At 39.2% G+C, this 20823-nt stretch overlaps 1 protein-coding gene and 1 long non-coding RNA gene across 2 annotated transcripts in view; one reads left to right on the top strand and one right to left on the bottom strand.

Annotated features, from left to right (window-relative positions):
• LOC143687456 (uncharacterized) overlaps positions 1-19965 on the top strand; it is a 31000-nt gene extending 11035 nt beyond the window's left edge. Inside the window, exons 2-3 of the long non-coding RNA XR_013177534.1 lie at positions 155-382; positions 1705-19965. This is a non-coding gene — a long non-coding RNA (uncharacterized LOC143687456). The remainder of the gene's footprint in view (positions 1-154; positions 383-1704) is intronic.
• Positions 9420-15920, bottom strand: KRT39 (keratin 39). The gene is made up of 7 exons (XM_077164443.1): positions 15395-15920; positions 14462-14544; positions 13707-13863; positions 12907-13068; positions 12668-12793; positions 11098-11318; positions 9420-9706 (listed from the first exon to the last, which is right to left on the bottom strand). Exons 1-7 carry the CDS (start codon positions 15854-15856, stop codon positions 9430-9432), a joined length of 1488 nt encoding a protein of 495 aa, XP_077020558.1. The 5' UTR covers positions 15857-15920; the 3' UTR covers positions 9420-9429.
• Positions 19966-20823: the final 858 nt, after the last annotated feature.

Raw genomic sequence — 20823 nt, 5'->3', positions numbered from 1 at the left:
ATCATCTACTATAGGTTTTGCTATTTTATGCAGACCCATGTTGTGGTAGTTAGATTCAGTTGTCAACTTGGCCAGGTGAGCGTACCTAGTTCTGTTGCTGCGGACATGAGCTAATGATGCGAGAACCTCATCTGTTGCTGATTTATATCTGCAGTCGGCTAGGAGGTGTGCCTGCTGCAATGAAGGACGTTTGACTTAATTGGCTGGTGCTTAAATGAGAGATCCCAACGTAGCACAGCCCAAGCAGCTGGGCATTCCTTATCTCAGTACTTGAAGCTCAGCCCAGGCCTTTGGAGATGCAGAAAGAAGTCACCCTGGGGAAAGATGTTGGAACCCAGGGGCCTGGAGAGAAGACCAGCAGAGACCATCCTGTGCCTTCCAGGTAAGAAAGAACCTCAGTGGAAAGTTAGCTGCCTTTCCTCTGAAGAACTAACAAAATAAATCCCCTTTATTAAGAGCCAATCCATCTCTGGTGTGTTGCATTCCAGCAGCTGGCAAACTAGAACACATGTGTTATCCTCTAGCTTTCCTTCTAGTGACATACATGACCTTAGCCTTCTCATTTCAACCATATTCATACTCAGCATGGTTAGTTACTCTTACAGTATCAGTGCTACCATCATATAATATTGTGCTATCTATTTCCAAACACCATGAACAATATTATAAACAGTCTTTACAGATTAAGCATCATTTGCCCATTCTCTACCCTCTATCTCCTGGTAAAACATACATTTTCAATTCACGTGTTTATTTTGGACCTTAAATTATTAGCATAACAGCAAAGATGGCATAGTAACTATAGATTCTAAGTTAGTCCAATTATAGGCACACATTTTTTCTTATTTTTAAATTAATTTGTATAATACACCTCACACATATTATAGAATTTAAATCACATTTAATTAAACATTTCACAGATCATTTTTATTGAAGAGTACAAAATTACATAAAGTCAGGGCTGTCCCTGAAGATACAGGATGTATGCTTACCATAATTAGGGTAGATGTGAATACTAAGACTTTGCTTTTCTTTACAACCCAAGCTTCTCCCTTTCCTGGTAACAACTTTTGCACATAGCTCCTGAACTCCTCCATGGACCTTTTGCTCAGATAGAGCTTCCTGGGCCATCTCTGACTCCTGCTTATGACACAGACTTCATATCATTAATATGAAGAGAGAGTGCTCTAACGGGGGGCACCGGACCTGGTGCCTGAGCTCTAGTCCCACTGGATACACTGTTCTATTTGGGTGACTCCAGCTGCCCTCTTGGCTCCTCTTACCTTTGGGTGGTAGGAACATTCACATTTTACTTCTTCCTCCTTATTCTGGTTTCCCCAGTATCTCCTCTGAATTTACAGACATAACATCTTCTGTTCCTACTATCCAAGCCTTCTGATGACTAACTGCTTACGATTGGTAGCTTTCATTAAAAGGGACTTAGGGGTGGGCTTTGAAAATTCTATTTTTGTGTCCATTGGTGTGTCCAGTTAGGCCAACCAGGTTCCCAGGTAGAACTTCCCAGGATGATAGTCTTTTGTGCTGTCATGTGGTCCACGCTGCTCTCAGGCCCGTGGGTTCGGATGTACCGTTTGTATTAGTGGAGCCAGAAACCAAGGGATTCTCAGCCACCAATTCACAATAATCTAACTCTGAAGTGACAGATGAACAAGCCACATTATAAACTTTTTAATTTAATATCAGGAGCGGATGCATTCTGAAATCATAAAATTCCCCTCTGCAAATCGGAGCATCTTCTTTGTCATGTCTGAGAATTGGAGAAGCCAAACTGTAAGATGGAAGCTGTTTGTCAAAAATGAAACCAGAAGATTAGAAAAGTGGGTCTTCAGGATAGAGGCCTGAGGAACTGCCCTGATTCTACCTGTGCGTGAGTAATTACACGCTGCATCACGCTTCTTCCTGGGCTGGATGGAATCATCGTTAAGTTGTGCTTATTTTAAGGCTCATTTTCTTTTGAATTCAATGATAAACACATAATTTCTTTACATATGATGCTTTTGATTAGGCTCCAGGTGTTACATTGTCAGACTTGTGTAGTTAAGACCAGGGCACTTGGAATACAGAAGCTGTGATTTTGTTCTAAGTTTGACTTTGCCGAATACAAAGTGTGTGATGTTGAGTCCATTATTTAACTTCTGCAAGCCTTGGCTCACTTACTAGTAAAGAGGGAATAATAGTAGTATTATAGGGCCGTTGTGGGGATTATCTGAGATAATTCATGGAAAACACTTAAACGGTGTCTGAGACGTAATAGTCAATCACCTTTTAATTGAATAGAGGAAGCATTACTGCTCTTTCTACATTTTGACCCCACGAGATACCATGACTTCTGCGCATGTATCATCATTTTGATTATGTGTTGGTTGTACTCTATTAATTCTAAGAGTTTTTCAGGAACCTTCCTGCTGCCTCCTTAGTTGATGCTATAACCTGACTCCAGGGAACAAAAGGGCTATGAGAGACAAGGGGAACAGATATTTTAAGAGTAGAAGGGCCCCCACTCCCATCCAAGCTGCCCTATCATTTCAGGATGCTACAAAAGTGATCCCATTTACAAGTCTGGCTTCATATCTTCTTCTCTCCTTCTTCTGGATCATTTTCTTCCTGTTGGCTGCCAAAGTGTGTGAAGATTGATAAAAATGGGAAAGTCCTAACTAAGTTTCATAACTCTCTGCAAAATAGAATAGTTCAACCTATGGGGTTTTACTTTAGGCCGTAATATGACTCAGCTTTTTCTTAAAAAGAAAGGTCTCATCCTTTTATGCTTTCATTAGTTATGTTATCAAAATGCCTTGGCTTGCTTTCTGCCATTGTCAGTTAACTGAAACACTTCATCTGCTCTAGTGTGATTTGCTTTTTGCAGGTTGAATGTGAGCTTCTCAAAGCAGCACAGTCAAATTATATGAAGAGTTTTACTACGTGCCAGACGCTATGTTAAGAGCTTTGCATGCATCAATTAATGTAATCATCTCAACTCTACAAAGTAGATGCTATTGATAGCCCCATTTTGTAGATGAAGAAGAAGGGATGGAGAGGTTAAGTAAATTGTGCAAGGTCTCACAGTAGGTGTCAGGACTGGGAATCAGGCTCAGCTGTCTGGCATCAAATTCCTATCCTTAATCGGCACGTGACTGTGCTCCTTAACCAGACAGAGATGGACAAAGTTGTTTTCTGGCTCTTTCTAATTCCTTCGTAGAGGTCACTTTTTCTGAATTTTCACCCTGGTCTCATTTTCTCCCTCAAGTTACAGAGTCCTCCTAGATGGGTTGTAATTTTTATTTGCCTTCCCCGTGTGAGCCTTCTCTCTGCACCCCCACAGGTTATGCCGGGGTGGGGTGGGGGGATCTCTTGGTCAGTGGCGATGAAGGGAGATGGTGCAATGATTTTTTTTCCCTGGTGAGTGAATGGCAAATGAGCTGATAAACCTTTACCTCCCACTGAGGTGTGGAGAGGAGACTTTTTTACTCAGTTATCTGTTCTTACGTACAGTCTGGAGGTAAGCGGTTCTTTATAACCAACTACGTGGATTTGGAGAAATTCAGCCCAAAGTGTGGTCTCTCTATAGGTTTCCTGGGGTCGTTAGGGTTCAGTTGCTTCTCCGAGAGGCACAGAATAGAAGTGGGCAACTATAGATCTCTCCAGGTAGTCTTGCAAACACCTGCCCGCTGGACCACTACAAGGAGCTATAATATCAGAGATTTTTGCTCCAGGTTTAAAAGAAAAGGCAAACCTTCCTGTTTTTTTGTTTTGTTCTTTAGAGCCACAGAGAAGGCGGCCCCAAATCTTCTCTCTTCCTAAGAAATAGTAGAGGAATTTGTATCCTCAGTTGATTTTCCAGGTCCCACCAGTATGCCGCCTTAATTGTAAAGCCATTCCAGAGAGGGAAGACTGGGAAAGGGAGGGGAGGAAGGAGGAAAGGAGAGGGAGAGGGGAAAACATGTTCAGAAACTCCGCTACTGGTGAGAACGTCATTGGATGTTTAGAAACATTGGCATGCTACGTATTTTTCTTATATGCACACTAGTGGTGGTATCACCTAAGAAAACCCTTCAAATATGATGTTCAACCCGAAAGGATAACTCAAATCAAAACAAATCTGTTCAATGTCGTCAGGTAAGGCTGAATTATCCCATTTGAATTGGGTGTGTAGGTTGCTCCCATGAAGCTCGTGAATCATGCATGAACATACGGACCAGATATTTCCAGCCAGCAAAATAACCAATAGATTCATTCCCCATAAAAGGCATTTGGTTACCATGTTGCAACAATGCATTTCGGGTTTGTTTGCACTGCTACTAACCCACACGCTTTGATGTGGATGCTGATTGCCTCAGCCTAGAAATTCTTCCTAGCACGGACAGAGGGCTTCCCTTCTCTTCTGGGATACTTTCCTTTTCTCCTGAAGTTTGATCTCTTCCTCCATTCCTCCCATTAAGAGAGGGCATCTACTTTTAAAATGCTTATTATTATCCAAACTCTAATTGTAAATGAAAATGGATGGTGGGATAAACCTTCTCAGGCAATGAGTTCATTTCTGTTTAGGGGAAGACACTTTATTGCTCGATAAAGGGAAATTATGGGCCCTAATAATAGTACCAAAATTGAATGTTGAATACTTTGATTGCCTTATTACCTTCTAAAGATCTTAAAGATGTTATTGATATCATCAAATTGTCATTAAAAGATACTGAGGGAGAGGGCGTTGGAGGGTGATATTTCTGATCTCACTTCCTATTTACAGGTGCAAAGACCAGAACTGATAAGGTGAGTAATGTCACAGGTGGTAAGAGAAATTAAGCATATTAGACTTGAAGGTTTCCTGATGAGTACCCAGAGTCTGAGCACAGAGAGGCCAAACGATGGTCTAGAGAACTGGAACCCAGAATCACTGACATGTAGTTCAGTGCTGCTTCCATGAGACCCCCTCCTCTGCTGGCCATGACAGACGTGCGCGCATATGTGAGGGGAATGGAGCAACTTGTAGAGGAAAGAGCACTTGATTCTCTCCCCGTTGCCTCTATCTCAGAGCCCCAGTTTCTCTATCTCTGGTAAGCAAAGGTTATTAGATGCCATAAAAATACCTCTCAAGTTCTGAAACTCAGTCTGTGCATTTCTGCATGAAGATAATGATCATTGCTCATGGCATAATGACTCCTCTCCGTGAGAAGCAGTGGCAGGCAAGCAGGAGAAGGGTGCCTCAAAGAGTTAAACCACAAGGTGTTGCTATTTTGACTTATTTCTATTCTTGGAGACTGATTATATGATATATCAGGCGCTACCCTGACCTTCCCAAGGAAATCAAAGTATCTAAAATTCAATTTTATTACTGCGTGGTGCTAGGTGAGTCATTAGCTTCTTTGTGCATCAATCTCCTCATCTATTGATTGGAAATATTAATAGTAGCTGCTTCATGGTGATGCTGTGAAGATTAAATGAGTTAATAACACTTTTTTGCTTATTGGTTGTTATTGCTCACCCCATTTTATGAACGGGTGGATAGTTATGTAGAGGAGGCGTGCCTGAGAGGGCTGCCATCTATCAAGTTAATATCAGAATCTAAAAGGGTCTGAAAGAGGCATCGAGACATCTCGATCTTTAAACCAAAAATAAATCTGTCAATTATAAAGCAATGCCTTTCGATTCTGCTGAGAATTTTGTTAAAATTTGGATTCACAGCTCTCACTCCTGGGGAGAGATGCTAAATCAGCACATCTGGGATAAGGCCCCAAAGTTTGAACTTTACAAGCTCCCCAGGGGATTTGGGTATAGGTGGTTTCTGAGTGACACTGGAGAAATCCTAGTGGGAAGCAATGTAAGGCATTACCATCAATTGAGCTCTTGAGGAAATGTTCCCAGGAGCCCTTCTCTGAGCAGTAATAGCTGGAATTGACCCTGGGGATAAGGATGGGAGGTACTGGGTATGCTGTGGGTAGGCGCTGGAGAGATGATTAAGGTGCTAAAGATAAAGGGTAGGAGAGGACCAGGTTTATTGCTGTATTTGGAAGAGTTTAAACCAGCTATTATTATATTAATATATATATATATATATATTTTATATGTGAAGAAAGACAAAATATAGTAAAAATATATCCAAAATAATCTCCCCTGTTTTTAAATATAATTATGGATCAAGAAATGGGTTCTGATACCCTTTCCCCTCTCAAGACAGGTTCTGGAAAACAAAAAGCCCTGTGGGTCCATGAGATCAATGTGGGGCAGGACTGTATTTTACTAGGACTTGGTAGACTTTTGGGGAAAAGAACGTGGCATCATACCTGCCCTACCTGCCTTATAGGATGGGGGCGCACAGACTTCTTAGTTTCAGGTACTTGTAATTCAGCACAGTGGTCAAGAGCATGAATTTTGATGTCAGAGAGATCTGGGTCTGAATTCTGGCTCTGCCACTTTCTAGCTCTAGGCAATGGAACACTCAGATTTATTCTCATCTTATGGAGAGAAGAGTAATAGTAGGGCTGAGCTAAGGAGTGGAGGCTGTGCAGGCCTGGTGCCTGGGAGCGCTCAGCACCTTGCAGCTATTTTCTTCCTCTTCCCCCTTGTTCTCCTCTTCCTCCTCCTCCCCTTTCTCCTCCCCTTCCTTCCCCTCCTCCTCCTTGACCTTCTTCAAGGCATTATTAGTACTCTAGAGCAGTGTCTTCCAAAGGGCCTATGCTGGTGAGGCGCTCATGTTAATAATTGCAATATTGATCCTAATAACAGCTAACATTCATTGACCCTGTGCTGTTTTCCAGTACCCCTCTAAGGGCTTTTACATACGTTAATACTCACCACAATCCAGTGGTAGAAACTATTAATATCCTGTTTTCATAGGTGTCAGTAATAATGCACTTGAAGTCCCACAGGGAGAGGCCAAGGTAGGATTTGAATCCAGGACATGTGGCTCTGGAGGCCACACTGTGTTTCCTGATTCACTGTTATTTTGTCTTTTGAACTGGGCTAAAACTGCATTTGTCTTGAGCTCCATACCCCTTTCCCCCCCGAGTCTCTTTTGGACTCTTATTTAGCTTCCTGGTACAATCCAGACTTCTTACTGCCTTTACAAGGTATGGCCATGCATATGCAAGTTCCAACAGATGGTTTTAGGTAGAGAAAAGAAACTTGAAATCTTTAAGCCTTTGAATGGTCAAACCTCCTCTTTATCATGCAGTTTGCAATGAACTTATTTTCATCGTGGAAGGCAAGTGGCAGACTTTACTCCGAGGGGAGAAAGATGTCCTATTTCTGGGAAAAATTCCGAATGGCATTGCTTCACAAGCTTAAGTTGGTCTGGGTCCAGTGAGGCTCCTAAACCCTGAATCTTGCTAAATCAGAATCCCAGAGCAGATTGAGCCACTCTGACTTCTCATCCGTTCATTTCCCTGGAGCCCAGCATTATAGAAGAAAGTATGGAAGAAAATGATATATTCTTGGCTTTCAATGTAGGAAATAAAAACTCCTTTCTGCATAGCATTTAACAGTTTACAGGACCCTTTCATCATTGTTATCCCATTTAATCCTTCTAGTCTGTGGTACTGGGACTTACGATATTATGTCCCTTTACTCAAGGTCACACACTGGTGGGCTGAGACTCCCTCTCATGGTTTCTGAATCCAAGCCCCATGCTCTTTCTGCATTTCCATCCTGCAGTTTGAGATAGTATGCAATTAAGGGCTGAATTGAATTACGCAGACCAGAGGTACTCTGGGTATTTCCAATGAGAGAATAATTATTGATAGAAAAGTAATCATCCTGGGAGTTCTGAATTCTAATTGCTTAGAGTAAGTTGCTGCTTGTTTGGGAGAAAGTGGGTCTCTGTGTTGTAAGTTAGATGGTGCATGTATCTTTAATGTGGGCATCTGGCATCAACTGATAACTGCTACATACTCCAAAACTTCAAAAATGCTTTATTGAGGAGAGTGGTATGTTTAATTACAGCAAATTTTATTCTATTCTTCTCCCTCTCCCCCACCCTCCAAAGCTAAACATTATTAAAACTCCAAAACCACGACTGGATAACTAAGTTAGTGGAAAAAGAATTATGAGATAATAATGAAAAAACAAAACAAAACAAAAGAACTAGGTCTAGAGTAGAGTCAAAAGCAAAGCTTATATAAAAATAACATCTGTGGAGTGCTTTTCAGCATACAAAGCAGGATTACATAAACAAATTCATTTGATCTTCACAACAACCCTGTGAAGTAGGCAGATCTTTACTTTAACAAACAAGGAAATCAAATTCTATGAAGGCTTGATGTTTTACCCAGGATCAAAGTGGTGACTTTAAGACATCAGTCCTTTTGTCTCCACATTCTGTTTTTTTTTTTTTTTTTTTAAATTTAATTCTATTCTAAAACCTCTGGAAATATGAGATAATTTCTGTAGGGAATGACTTAAATACTCTGTGACTGTCCTGTAAGAAGCTGTGATAATGGCTGCTTCATAAAAGGTATCTTCTTAACTCTGGCACTGCCCTGTGCTTGCGAGCACAATTATTACTTCTTTGCAAAGTCTGTGGATATTAAGTCCATTTCTCTCTGATGGATAGACTGAGGCAGGAAGCTAAGCTAAGAAGCAGGGGTATGTCTTGAGTGCTCCAGCTACATGTCCCTTGTCAAACAATCAAAACTCCCATTCCCTAAAGAACAGAAAGAGAAATAGCAAACATTTAATGAAAGGATCCATGCTATTTCTTCAAAATGTTCTAGATTTACTCTCTCTACTATTCCTGATTCTGGGGTTTGTCAAAGAGAAGAAAAGGAAAATATTTGGAGAGCTTAATGGTTCACAAAATTTTAGAGAACATGGACACATTTCAAAACATCTTGGGGAAGGTAAAGTGTGTTAGCATGGATAAAGAATAATCGAGTTGGCAGAGTTCAAGAGGATTCAGATTTGTATCTATCCATCCAAGGAAACTAAATATTAAATATTTCCCCCCATTCATTCTATTTCCATATGGGCTTTCATTCTATATCCAAAGAAGGAGTTTAGAAGGGAAGGTTGTAGCTTTTCACCTTCATGTGCCATGGCCAAAAACAATTTTAGAACTTGTTCTACTGGCTTCAATGAGGAATGTAAGTAAACAAGGCCTGAGTAAACATAAGAGAGACCTGCCCATCCCCCATTGAGTCAAGCAGTGTACGCCATTCTTCATGGGCAGTTACAAGTCAGTTCTCATTCCTCAGATGAAATGCAAGGTGCATTTTCAGAGAAATGAAATTTATTATCATGTTGGCAGCAGCGACTTAGGGAAGGGGTAGAATAGAAGATGCTCTGTCTAGCAATGGGACCTGTAGTAAGTAGAAAGAAACTAAGTACCTTCAAGGGAATGGGAGTTTGCGAACCATTTTGGAAGGAGCATGTATTGGCCTTTCCTTCTTGGATGTGGGTCATTTCCATCACCTTGGGATGTTAGACTTTGGCGCGTCTGGTGATGAAGCAAGGCTGCACATGCTCGTGAGAAGAAATGACCTTCCCATCCTTGATCTCCTTGGTAATGGTGAGTATTTTAACCAGTATCCTTGACAAGGATTCATGGGCATTGTTGGGTTTGATTGTCCCACAGGGGGCTGAGGCTGTACGCTGGCTGCATGTTGTATAAACTGGAGCCACACATTCCACATCTCTGGCCTTACAGACTGTGCAAGTGGGAGGGTCACATTTGGTGGCACACGGTGTACAGGGAAGCCTACAGAAAAAAAAAACAACAGAATTTTTATTATGATTGGGAGAGGACAACAATGGCTATAGAGAAAAATGGTGATGGTTAATTTTTCAACACAGGTCGCTCAAAACAAGTCGTTTCAAATGCTTATTCATTTGTTTTGTAACGCAGTTAGTAGAAGAGAGTCAGACCAGATCCATCAGAAAGTGGCATCTTAGGTTTATAAGTACAAAATTATGTAAGCTTCCAGTGTAATACATGTTGTAGCATCCCAGAAAGAACATGGCACCAGGAATCAAAGACAGGTGGAGCCCAGCTGTCATTCACCAGCTGGTGACCTCAGGTAAGTTAGTTAGCTCTCCGGAGCTATAGTTTCTCATCCTCAGAATGGAGATAATAATATCTAAACTCCCCAGCTTGTACAAACAAGTGAGGATCAACAGTGATAAGGGACAGGTGGACAGGATTGTTATCTGAGGAATGGAAATTAACCAAATCTTTTTCTTATTAGTGGTGACCCAAGCCCCATCTTCTGAAGAGTCCTTAACACCTCATCGGGAAGCACCAAAGCGCCTTGGTTGTCTATAAACGAATACTTTTTAGAGCATTGGAGTAAGAGGCAGTTAATAGTTAAATCTCTTTTATAACGCAACCTCGTTCTTTGATGATTCAAGATGCTTTGGCAGCTCCTCAAGGCTCTAACATTAACTAGCATCAGTTAACATCGTGCTAGTATAATGTGGACATGCCAGTTAAGAGAATGCTGTGAAGAAAGTTAATTAATTACTTTGAGAAGGTAGGTCTCCTTAGCAATTGCATCTAGGTTTGGGTTTGGGGTGTTAGTTTGACTGGGTTTGTTTGAAAGAATCTGTGCTGCAGGTTAATTTCCTTATGGGTTGGTTAGCATCTTGTCATCTTAAAAAAAAGTACAATTTCTTTAAAAAAGATGATGAAACAGACATCTGTACATGTTGCTATTGGCAGCCAGGACAAATGGCTAGATGGGGTTAGGGATTTCAGCCTGAGCAGGGTATCCCTCCAAGGGGTTCAAGGTTGTCCTGTTAGAGCTAGTGAAAGTCAGACTCGCATCTCAGTGAGGAGACACTGGTAACAGTCACCAGGAATGTCCATCTTTGGGAAGCCACTTTTTCTTCTCCTACTAATTTTGGAAACTCTAAGAAGTGCAACAACCTGTAAGGCTTTAACGAGGTACACTGGCTCTACAAAACAACTCAACTCAGCAAACAGCTGAAATATGGAGTAGGCTACAAGTGTAAGTCTCCAGACAGCAGGAGGAGTGCATGGAAGTGCTGGTCCACAGCCTTCCCATCACTACCAAGAGCAAGCAAGGCATTTGTCCCCCTGTTGCCATTGGCAGCACATGCATGTGTGCATTTCTCATGAATTGTATGTACTTGCTGTCTGAGCTCTCCAGAAGGCTGCGGTATGTGGCGATCTCACACTCGAGTTGGGACTTGATGTCCAGTAGAATCTCATATTCTTGGTTCTGTCTTTCCAGGGCACACCGGATTTCCACCAACTGCGCCTCCAGGCTGTCAATCAGACTCTGGATCTGGGCCAGCAGGGCCGTGTAGCGGGCTTCCGTCTCCATCAGGGTGCATTCCTGGGAATCTCTCTAGCACAAGAAGGAAAGTAGGATTGGTAATGATGACTCCTTTAAGCGCAGGTCAATGTATGGCACTTATGAACTGTATGGTTTTAAATAGCAGTTTCTTAGTGATCTGTAAGCCCTTTCATTACCTCCTAAGCAAATCCAATCCAAAGACAAAATTATTAACTATGCTAAGGCTTGCTTTCCTTTATCCCTTCTTTTCTGTCCCCCTTTACCTGTTTCCTTCTCTTCCTCTTTTTTAATCACCCGATAATCTCCTACACACTCCCTTACCTATAAGGGACAAAAATGTTTCAACTCATTTCACAGCCAGGTATTAGAATGCATTACCATGGCACCCCATTCAATGAATGTTTGAACCTTACAAGGAAGTGACTAATGTTTAGCCATAAACATTTTTCTCTCTGGATCAACTCCTTTATCCTTAAAATATGAAAGTTGAAACTTTGATGATTACAATTCATTCCTCCTGTATCATCGTGTAATCCTATAGGTAATGGTAGGATTTCAGATTTTAATAACCTATTATTTATGTGATTACCTCAATTTTTATAGATGAGAAAGCTGAGGTTCAAGAAGTTAAATGAGTGGCCCAAAGTCACAAGACTAGCTAGTGACAAAATCAGCTTTGGGGCAAAGACTTTCCTAATACCCTTTAAGTCAGGGCACTTAAATAATTTCCTACTTCAGAGAGGCAGTATAATGAGGCAGAAGCAGTACCAGCTTTGGAAATTGAATCTTGGCACAACCTCCAATTTCTTTTGTGACTTCAGGCAAGTTATTTAATGTCTCAAGATCTCACTGTCTCTATCTATAAAGTAGGACAGATGAAATTTATTTTGGAGTTGGCTTGGTAAAATGACCTTAGCTTTCTAAGCCTCATCTGTAAAACTGATTTGATAATTATGACACTTTCCTCATAAGATCGTTTTATAAATCTAATGTAATAATTTGCAAAGAGGCTTTGCATATAATAAAATGCTACTGCAGTGATTCCCAAAGTGTACCCCATAGGTCAATATTACCATGAAATGTTCTTTAACAACAACAAAAAAGATCCCATGATCAAGTAAGTTTTGGAATGTTGAACACCAGATATCCCTTTCTTGGAGATTCCTGATGTACGTCAGCTTGTTAAAGGCCCATAGGAAGGTACTTTGTTTAACCTTGATTTAATCCAGCATTTCCCAGACCTATTTGACCATAAAGTCCTTTTTTGAATGTTAACTTTTAGACCCTGTAACAGCCAGAAGAGCTGTTGTTCTGAGAGATGTATTTGGGAAACACTGTGTCACAGGTGTCAAGTGCTGTGGCCACTGTGGCTGCTCTGGCTTGGTCAGCTGGCAGGTTACCATTCGGTGCTGGGCCTGGAGTTCAATCTCCAGAGAGTTCACAGTGCGTCTCAGGTCGATGATCTCCTTCTGGCAGGACTGCTGTTGTTGAGTGCTGGTCACCACCTGTTGGTTCAGTTCCTCCATCTGAAACACAGTCACGGACCATGGATGTTACAGAATGGAAACATGTATTTGATCAAATGGCTCACGGAATTGCAATGCCTGCATATTGTTTTTGATTTTTCTACCCTGCCCACCTGTGCATTGAACCATTGCTCTACATCTCTGTGGTTTGTCTCCAAAATGGATTCATATTCACATCTCATTTTTTGTAGAATCTGGTTGAGGTCAACAGAAGAGGCAGTGGTCACTTCAATGGTGAGTCTGTCTCCAAGCTGGCTCTGTAAGGAGTTGATTTCCTGTAGAAAGGAAAAGAATGTGGAGTCACTTGGCAAAAAATGACTCCCTTGCATTATTTCTGTCTAACAGCAATAATTTAGCTTAATTGCAACTGAAATAGAGCCACAATAAAGGAATACATGATTTGTATGTGCTGCTGAGATGCTATAATATGACTATTTCTGATATGACTATGTGTTAAAATATGTGCAAAGTTAAAAGGAATTGACTAGTAAGGTCAGGATTTTAAAGAATTCAGATAAATTCAAGGGATGAAGTAGCTTAGACATGGAATGTAATGAGAGGTCATAGCTTCTATGATGCTAATATAGGCTTGTGCTATTATTGACTTATGTAGTAATATGAGGTGGCAGAAATCTGTGTAGCCTTGCCTACAAAAAATGGGAAACCTTAGAGGACAGGAAAATTGGGTTGCTTCCTCCTCCCTAAAAAGATGAATGGGGAAATGTGGCTTTAGATATTGTATTGTGGCCAGTAGTTTTGAAACATGACCCAGTGGTAGTAGCAGCAGGTATTATCAGTGCTAAAAACCAGAGTAGGATCCGATGGGGACACCCTTTGACAAAGTTCAACTCAAAGGAATTTGTGCAGTGTTTACAGTCAGTGCTTGTGATGACTCTCTTGGTCTTTCTCTTACCTGTTCATGGTTGCTTTTGAGGCAGAGGAGCTCCTCCTTCAGAGATTCAACTTGTGCTGTCAGGTCAGCCTTGCCCAATGTCAGTGCATTTAAGATTTGCTGCAGGCCTTTGGCATCTGCTTCCACCAGCTGGCGTAAGGATACCTCAGTGTCATACCTTCAAAAATGAGATGTGAAAAGAAAACCTGTGTTAAAACATAAATGGTGCAAAGCAAGCGAAGCAGAACTCCCTTATGCATGTTTTTCTCTTGGCCTCTCATTTCCTGTATTTCTCTTGTGGGTTTTATATCCTTTAAAGGTGAAACCATTTGAGAAACACCACCTAATTCTTATTCTTAAATTAGTTTGCTGGTGTGATGTGACGTTGCTATTCTCTGGGATGAGGCAATTTAGTATATGAGAAAAAGTACTTCATCAGGACTTAGAAAGCTTGGGTGCAAGTTTTGGCTCTGGCTTGTGCTAGCTGATCGCCACAGCTTTCTCACCTTAAATAGGGTAACAAAATATTAGTCCTATCTCTATTATGGAGCCATTGTGTAGATAACCAGATGGCTTCACCGTTGGAAACCACAGCTGCCGTATACATATAAGCTGTTATTAATCTTAATAATTTGTTGAATTTGAAGGTCTTTTCTGGGATAGTGCCAGCATGACATGGGTCAGGGGCATAGAAGACCTGGAGATCATCTTCTTGGGAGTGTTCAGTGTAAGATTCAAGGCGAATCCATCACGCCTGATGGTGTGAGTGGGCTTACTTGGCTCTCAAGTCATCAGCAGTCAGTTTGGTGTTGTCAATTTGTGAGACCAGCCTGGAATTCTCAGCCTTGGTACACAAGATCTAGAATTAAGAAATTGTACACACAAATGAGACAAACACCAGAATCTCCTTCTTTAAGAACCAAGGGACTTGCCTGTACTTTAATCAATAGAGAAAGGCTAGTTAGAATTTTCATTAATTTTCAGAGTTACCCTCAGGAAGACTGTGAGACTTTGGAAAGTCAGAGGTTTTTTTGTTCCTCCCCTAAAAATCAGCAAAAAATTTTAAAATAAAAGCTTTTGTATATATTTTTCTGTTAAAATAGAAAAATCAGTCTTAAATTTGCATGGCATACCATGTTCTACTAGAATGTAAACTCTGTGAGGGCAGGGACTTTGTTTAGTTCACCAATATTTTCCCAAGCCTATAACAATGCCTGACACATTGTTGTTTGCATCCAATAAGTACTTGAACAAATAATTGAATAAATCTGGCACGTACAATAGCAACATATCACTCTGAATAGGAAACTTAGGTTTGGTGTGAGAAGAAACTATTTAAACAATTTGGAGATGATGACATGCATTTAAAAGGGGAAAAGTCTGGTGAGAGTTGCATAATAAAAGCACTGTTTAGGAACTTCTTGAAACTAAATTCATTTTCTTAGATCCCTGTTTTCTTATTTTTTTGTTAAAGAGATGGCAGCAATAGCTGTTAACACTTTTTGATCCTGAGTTGTCTAGCTGTAATGATAGAGTACATCTCTGGAAAAAATGAAGAGCTCTAAAACTCTGAATATTTGCCTCAAGATGACGATTGCTTTTGTTGAACAAAATATTTTTAATAAAGGAACTAAGAATCTTAATGTCTAGCATTATTTTTGAATGTCATCAATTCACAATGTAATTATATAGGTCCCTGAGAACCTTACCTTCTGCTGAAGCTCCTCAATGGCAGTGTAGTAGGACAGGTATTCAGGACACACATTGGGGACCTCTTTGTTACACTCTTCCTGGATTTTACGCTCCAGATTAGCGTTTTCTTGTTCCAGAATCTGTACCTTTTCCAGGTAGTTAGCGAGGCGATTGTTCAAGATCTGCATTGTTCCTTTCTCATCGCTGTTGATGCCTTCGCTACACCAGCAGCAGTCTCCCAGACAGGCACAGGCACTGAAGTGGCTTGTTGGGCAGATGGGCATGTAACAAAAGCAAGGTTGACAACCCTGAGTCTGGGGAGTTCTCAGAATGGGGCCAGTTGGTTGGCAGCTGTTGCCTTCCAGCCCACCATGATGGCAGTTTTTGTTAGAAGAGATGGTTCTAAAGTTTGTAATCCTAGAGCAGCTTTGGAGTGGTGTTGAAGAAGGAACAGTTGTTGTGCAGCCCTTGGTAGCCATCGTGTGTGTCCAGCTTTGGTTAGTTTCAACCCAGATCGAAAGCACAAGCAATCTTGACTGATTCTAAATTCCAAGCCTCTTGGCTTTTTCCTCTTTGAAGTACTTATATAGCCTTCCTTCTAAGTGGTGTCATAGCAGGCAGGATGTTTTCCTTTCTAATGTTTATATCAAATCCCATAGGAACATCTCATTAGTCTTCTTTTTACTTGCCTGAGAAGAGTTTACTTGCCTCATAAAAATGTGCATTTAGGATGTTACTAAGTTATTACCCATCACAAATACTATTTGTCATTGGAACCAAAGCTTCACATTGTATCTTCAAAAGGAACTGTCATCACTGTCCTAACAGCATCCATTATTAAACAGGTATGAGTATGTTAAGTTCATTAAGTCCTTCTTGACCTCTGTCTAGCACTGAGCTTGACCAGGAATGAATCCATCCTTCTTTTCCTTTCTTTTCTGGAAAGGCAAAAACTATTGATAACTAATAATTACAGGTGAACTTAAAAATTAGTATTTCATTTTGTTTGTCCAGCTGATTTTCCCATTTTTATTTTTAGCACATTGTGGTTTGAATGAAAAGTTTTCCTCTTAAATAAGATTCTTTTTTCGTTTTTAAACTTTTTAAATTGCATAGTATAACATATATACAAAGCAAAGAAATAAAGAAGCAATAGTTTTCAAAGCACTTTTCAACAAGTGGTTACAGGACAGATCTCAGAGTTTGTCATGGGCTACCATACCATCCTCTTACATTTTTCCTTCTAGCTGCTCCAGAATATAGGAGGCTAGAGGGCTTAAATACTTTTTTTTTTTAATCACAATAGAATTTTTTCCTTCTTTTTTTTTTGTGAAAAATAACATATATACAAAAAAGCTATAAATTTCAAATCACAGCACCACAGTTGATTGTAGAACATATTTCAGACTTTGACATGGGTTACAATTTCACAATTTTAGGTTTTTACTTCTAGCTCCTCTAAAATACTGGAGACTAAAAGAGATATCAATTTAACGACTTCATATTCATTTGTTAAGTCCTATCTTCTGTGTATAATTCCACCATCACCTTTGATCTTTCCATACCTCTTTAGGGGTGTTTGGGCTATGGCAATTCTAAATTTTTGGTATTGGAAGGGTCTGTCACTAATACATGTAAGGAGGTATGGAGATGGAACTATTAGATGTTCTGGAGAGGCTGAGCTTTGTTTCAGACCTTATCTGGACCAGGGACCCATCTGGAGGTTGTAGGTTTCTGGAAAACTACTCTAGTGCCTGGAACCCTTGTGAAATCTTATATATTGCCCTAGGTTAAATAAGATTCTTTTTAAAGATAATTGCTATCACCTTTATGTTTTTACGTTTAATCTTTCCAGATAGGATTTGTTTGCTAACAATAAATTTGGAAAAGAGACTGATTACTTCTGATTTTTCAAAGCTCACATTTTATAACATTTTTAGTGCTCAGTGTTTGCTTGTGGTATTACATTAGTTAAAACTTTGTCATGGTGTTGATTTATATTCGCGGCTTAAATATGTTCTGCTGAAATAAATGTGTGCTCTTCTGAGGAACTTTATCAGCATTTTTCTAAAGAAAGTTATTTGTTCTGATCTTGTATGGGAACAAAAGAGAAGTATTTAATGAGGAAATTTAAGAGATGCATGTGTAATTTAAGTAACATCCATCTGGCAACTAGTCACTAGACAGTTTTTTAAGTAACAACAACAACAATAATAAATACTTCTCTCCTTAAATCATAATGAAAAGTTTCCTTCTTCTGATCGGAGAAAAATTCTCATATGTATGTGAGGATTGTCCCCATTTATCATGTGTGGAAGAAGCCCAAGTGCCTGCTGGGAGTTCCTTTGACATCTACTTCTCACCTGGTTGGGGGCCCAGAGTCCCAGGTCCTGAGTCTGGGACCATTTACCTCACCTACTTCATACGTCGTGCCATTCTTTCAGCTGCCATTCTTTTAGTTTGACACCATACTGTGTTTCTCTCCACCTCAGACAAGAACCCTATGAAGAGATATTAATAATTATGCCCACTTACTAATGAGGAAATGGAAGCACAGAGGGATTGAGTAGCCTGTCACACAGCTAGACATTAGAAAGCCATCATTCAAACCTAGGCCATCAGACCTTGGAATCCACACTCAAAACAGCTCAGCCTTCCTTCATAATGGCATTGGTTTCTCTTGATCTTGTATTCTCCACATGAAGTTTAGTAGTTGCCAACCAAATTTCAAGTTGAATTTTGATTGTAATTTCTTTAAATCTATAGATTACTTTGGGGAATAATGGATATCTTTCAATATTGTGTCTTCACTAGCATAACATGAGAAGTATAGCTCTCCAGGTAGCTGGGTCTCCTTTACATCTTTCAATAAAGTCTTAACTTCCTCATTTTACATATATCCTTAGGAACCTAATGGTTATATAGAATATATATGTATATAGAACTATATATGTTCAGTAATATTGATTGAATTCAGTAATACAATATTCATTGTATCCAGTAATACTAACAACCATTTTTGTTGTTGGGGGTATTTTTAAAAAAGAATTTTCACAATACAACTGGGTATTGACTGATATGATAGAACACTATTAATTTCTTCTATGTTGCTCTTGAATCCAAAAAGTTCATTATTTTTAATAGTGTGCAGATTCTTTTGACTGAGAATGAGAGTTTTATTTCTTCTTTGCCAATCCTTCAACCTTTCTTTTGTGCTTCCTTGGACATTACAATGTTGATGAGAAATGGGGAGAGCAGGAGACATTTTTGTCCTGATTTTAAAGGAGATCTTTTCATAGTTTACCTTAAGAATGTTATTAGATCCAAGTTTTTGGTAGAAACCCTTATCGAGTGAGAGATGGTCCCTTCTATTCCTGTTTACTAAGAATCTTTATTATAAACAGGCTTTAACTTTTAGTGAATAGTCTTTTTTCTGCCTATTCAACTAATTATGTACTTTTTTCTTTGACTTGTTAATGTAGTGGATTATGTGAATGGATTTTCTAGGGTTAACCAATTCATGTATTCATGGTATAAATGTGATTTGACATGTATATTCATAACTGAGTTTGGCCTCTGTTCTAGTTTGCTAGCTGCTGGAATGCAATATACCAGAAACGGAATGGCTTTTAAAGGGGGAATTTAATGAGTTGCTAGTTTACAGTTCCAAGGCCTAGAAAATGTCCCAATTAAAACAAGTCTATGGAAATGTCCAATCAAAGGCATCCAGGGAAAGATACCTTGGCTCAAGAAGGCCGATGAAGTTCAGGGACTCTCCACATGACGAACACAGTCAGGGCTTCTCTCTCAGCTGGAAGGGCGCATGGCGAACATGGCACTATCATCTGTTAGCTTTCTCTCCTGGCTTCCGGTTTCATGAAGCTCCCCGGGAGGCGTTTTCCTTCTTCATCTCCAAAGGTCGCTGGCTGGTGGACTCTCTGCTTTGTGGTGCTTTTCTCTCTGAATCTCTCATTCTCCAAAATGTTTCCTCTTTTATAGGACTTCAGAAAGTAATCAAGACCCACTCAAATGGGTGGAGACATGTCATCCCCTAATCCAGTTTAACAACCATTCTTAACTAAATCATATCATCCAGGGAGATGATCTCATCACAGTTTCAAACACACAGCATTGAATAGAGATTATTCTACTTTTATGAAATGGGATTTATATTAAAACATGGCTTTCCTTAGGGGCATACTTCCTTTCAAACCAGAACAGCCTCTAATATTATTTTCTTATATCATGTATGTCCAGTGTTGGTATAAAGGTTATTCTGGTCTCTTGCATAATATTTTGATTAAGAGAGATGATCTGCTCTTTGAAGGCTTAGAAGAGATCACCTGTAAATTTATCTGGGCCTAATGTATATAGATCTTAAATTAATGATTATTATTTTAAAAATGGTTTAGATTCATTTGTGTTTTTATACTAAGCAACTTTTGGTTATTTAAATTTTTCTAGAAATTGTCCATTAAGATGAAACTTTTAAATTTATTGGTTATAAAGTGACCCATTATATTTTCTTGTGATTTGGTAATCTGTATTATATCAGTATTATGTACTTTTCCATTCCTAATATTTATTTTTGCTGCCTCTTTCTTTTTTTGTTCATCAGAATTGCCACAGTCTTGTTTTCTTATCAAAGGACTAGATTTTGGTTTCAGTGATTCACATTATTTCCTTGTTTTATATTTCCTTTCTTTTATTTTCTTTAGGTTTACTCTATTATTCATTCTCTAGCTTGTCAAGTTGGATGTTTAGATCATTGATTTTCAATATTTCTTTATTTATAATATAAATATAGTTTATGTACTTTGAACTTATATCTAAGTACTGCTTTTACTGTGTTCCATAAATTTTGACATGTAGTATTAATGTGTTTAAATTTCCAAAATTATACTGGATTTGGGTTCTTTTATTTTTGATTTACAACTTGTTGGCATTGTTGTGAACATGGTCTAAAGGAATTCTTTGAATTTTTGATATTTAATGGCCTAGTATGGGGTCAGCTGTGTAAATGTTTCCTGTAAGCTTAAAAAGAATGTTGATTTTTAATAGGAGGCACAGTTCTATATCTTTCCATTTAATTGTGTTTATGTTTATTAGTACTTTAATAATTCTATGGTTACTTCATCCATCATTTACTGAGAGAGAGTGCTAAAATCTCCACTATGATTTGTCCATTTTCCTTGTAGTTATGTCAATTTTTGCTTTATATATTTTATGGGTATGCTGTTGGGTGCATGCAGATTTAGTATTCCTGATAAATTGTTTTTACATGATTACAAACTCCTATACTTTTACATCATTATGTAAAAACTCCCTTTCTCTACAATAATATATATACACACACACATATATATATATATATATATATTTAACTTCATTTTTGGCATCTGCTATTGAAATAGTATACCAGATTTCTTTTGGTATACATGTTTCA

Source organism: Tamandua tetradactyla, chromosome 6, assembly GCF_023851605.1.
Source record: "Tamandua tetradactyla isolate mTamTet1 chromosome 6, mTamTet1.pri, whole genome shotgun sequence".
Lineage (NCBI taxonomy): Eukaryota > Metazoa > Chordata > Mammalia > Pilosa > Myrmecophagidae > Tamandua > Tamandua tetradactyla.
This window is presented reverse-complemented; position numbering and strand designations above follow the sequence as displayed.

Coding starts and splice junctions, on each gene's coding strand:
- KRT39 (XM_077164443.1), bottom strand. CDS start 15,856: ATGGCTACCAAGGGCTGCACAACAACTGTTCCTTCTTCAACACCACTC. Junction 13,069..13,706: donor TCAAAAGCAACCATGAACAG/GTAAGAGAAAGA, acceptor TCCTTTCTACAG/GAAATCAACTCCTTACAGAG. Junction 9,707..11,097: donor CTGGAGAGCTCAGACAGCAA/GTACATACAATT, acceptor TTTTTTCTGTAG/GCTTCCCTGTACACCGTGTG.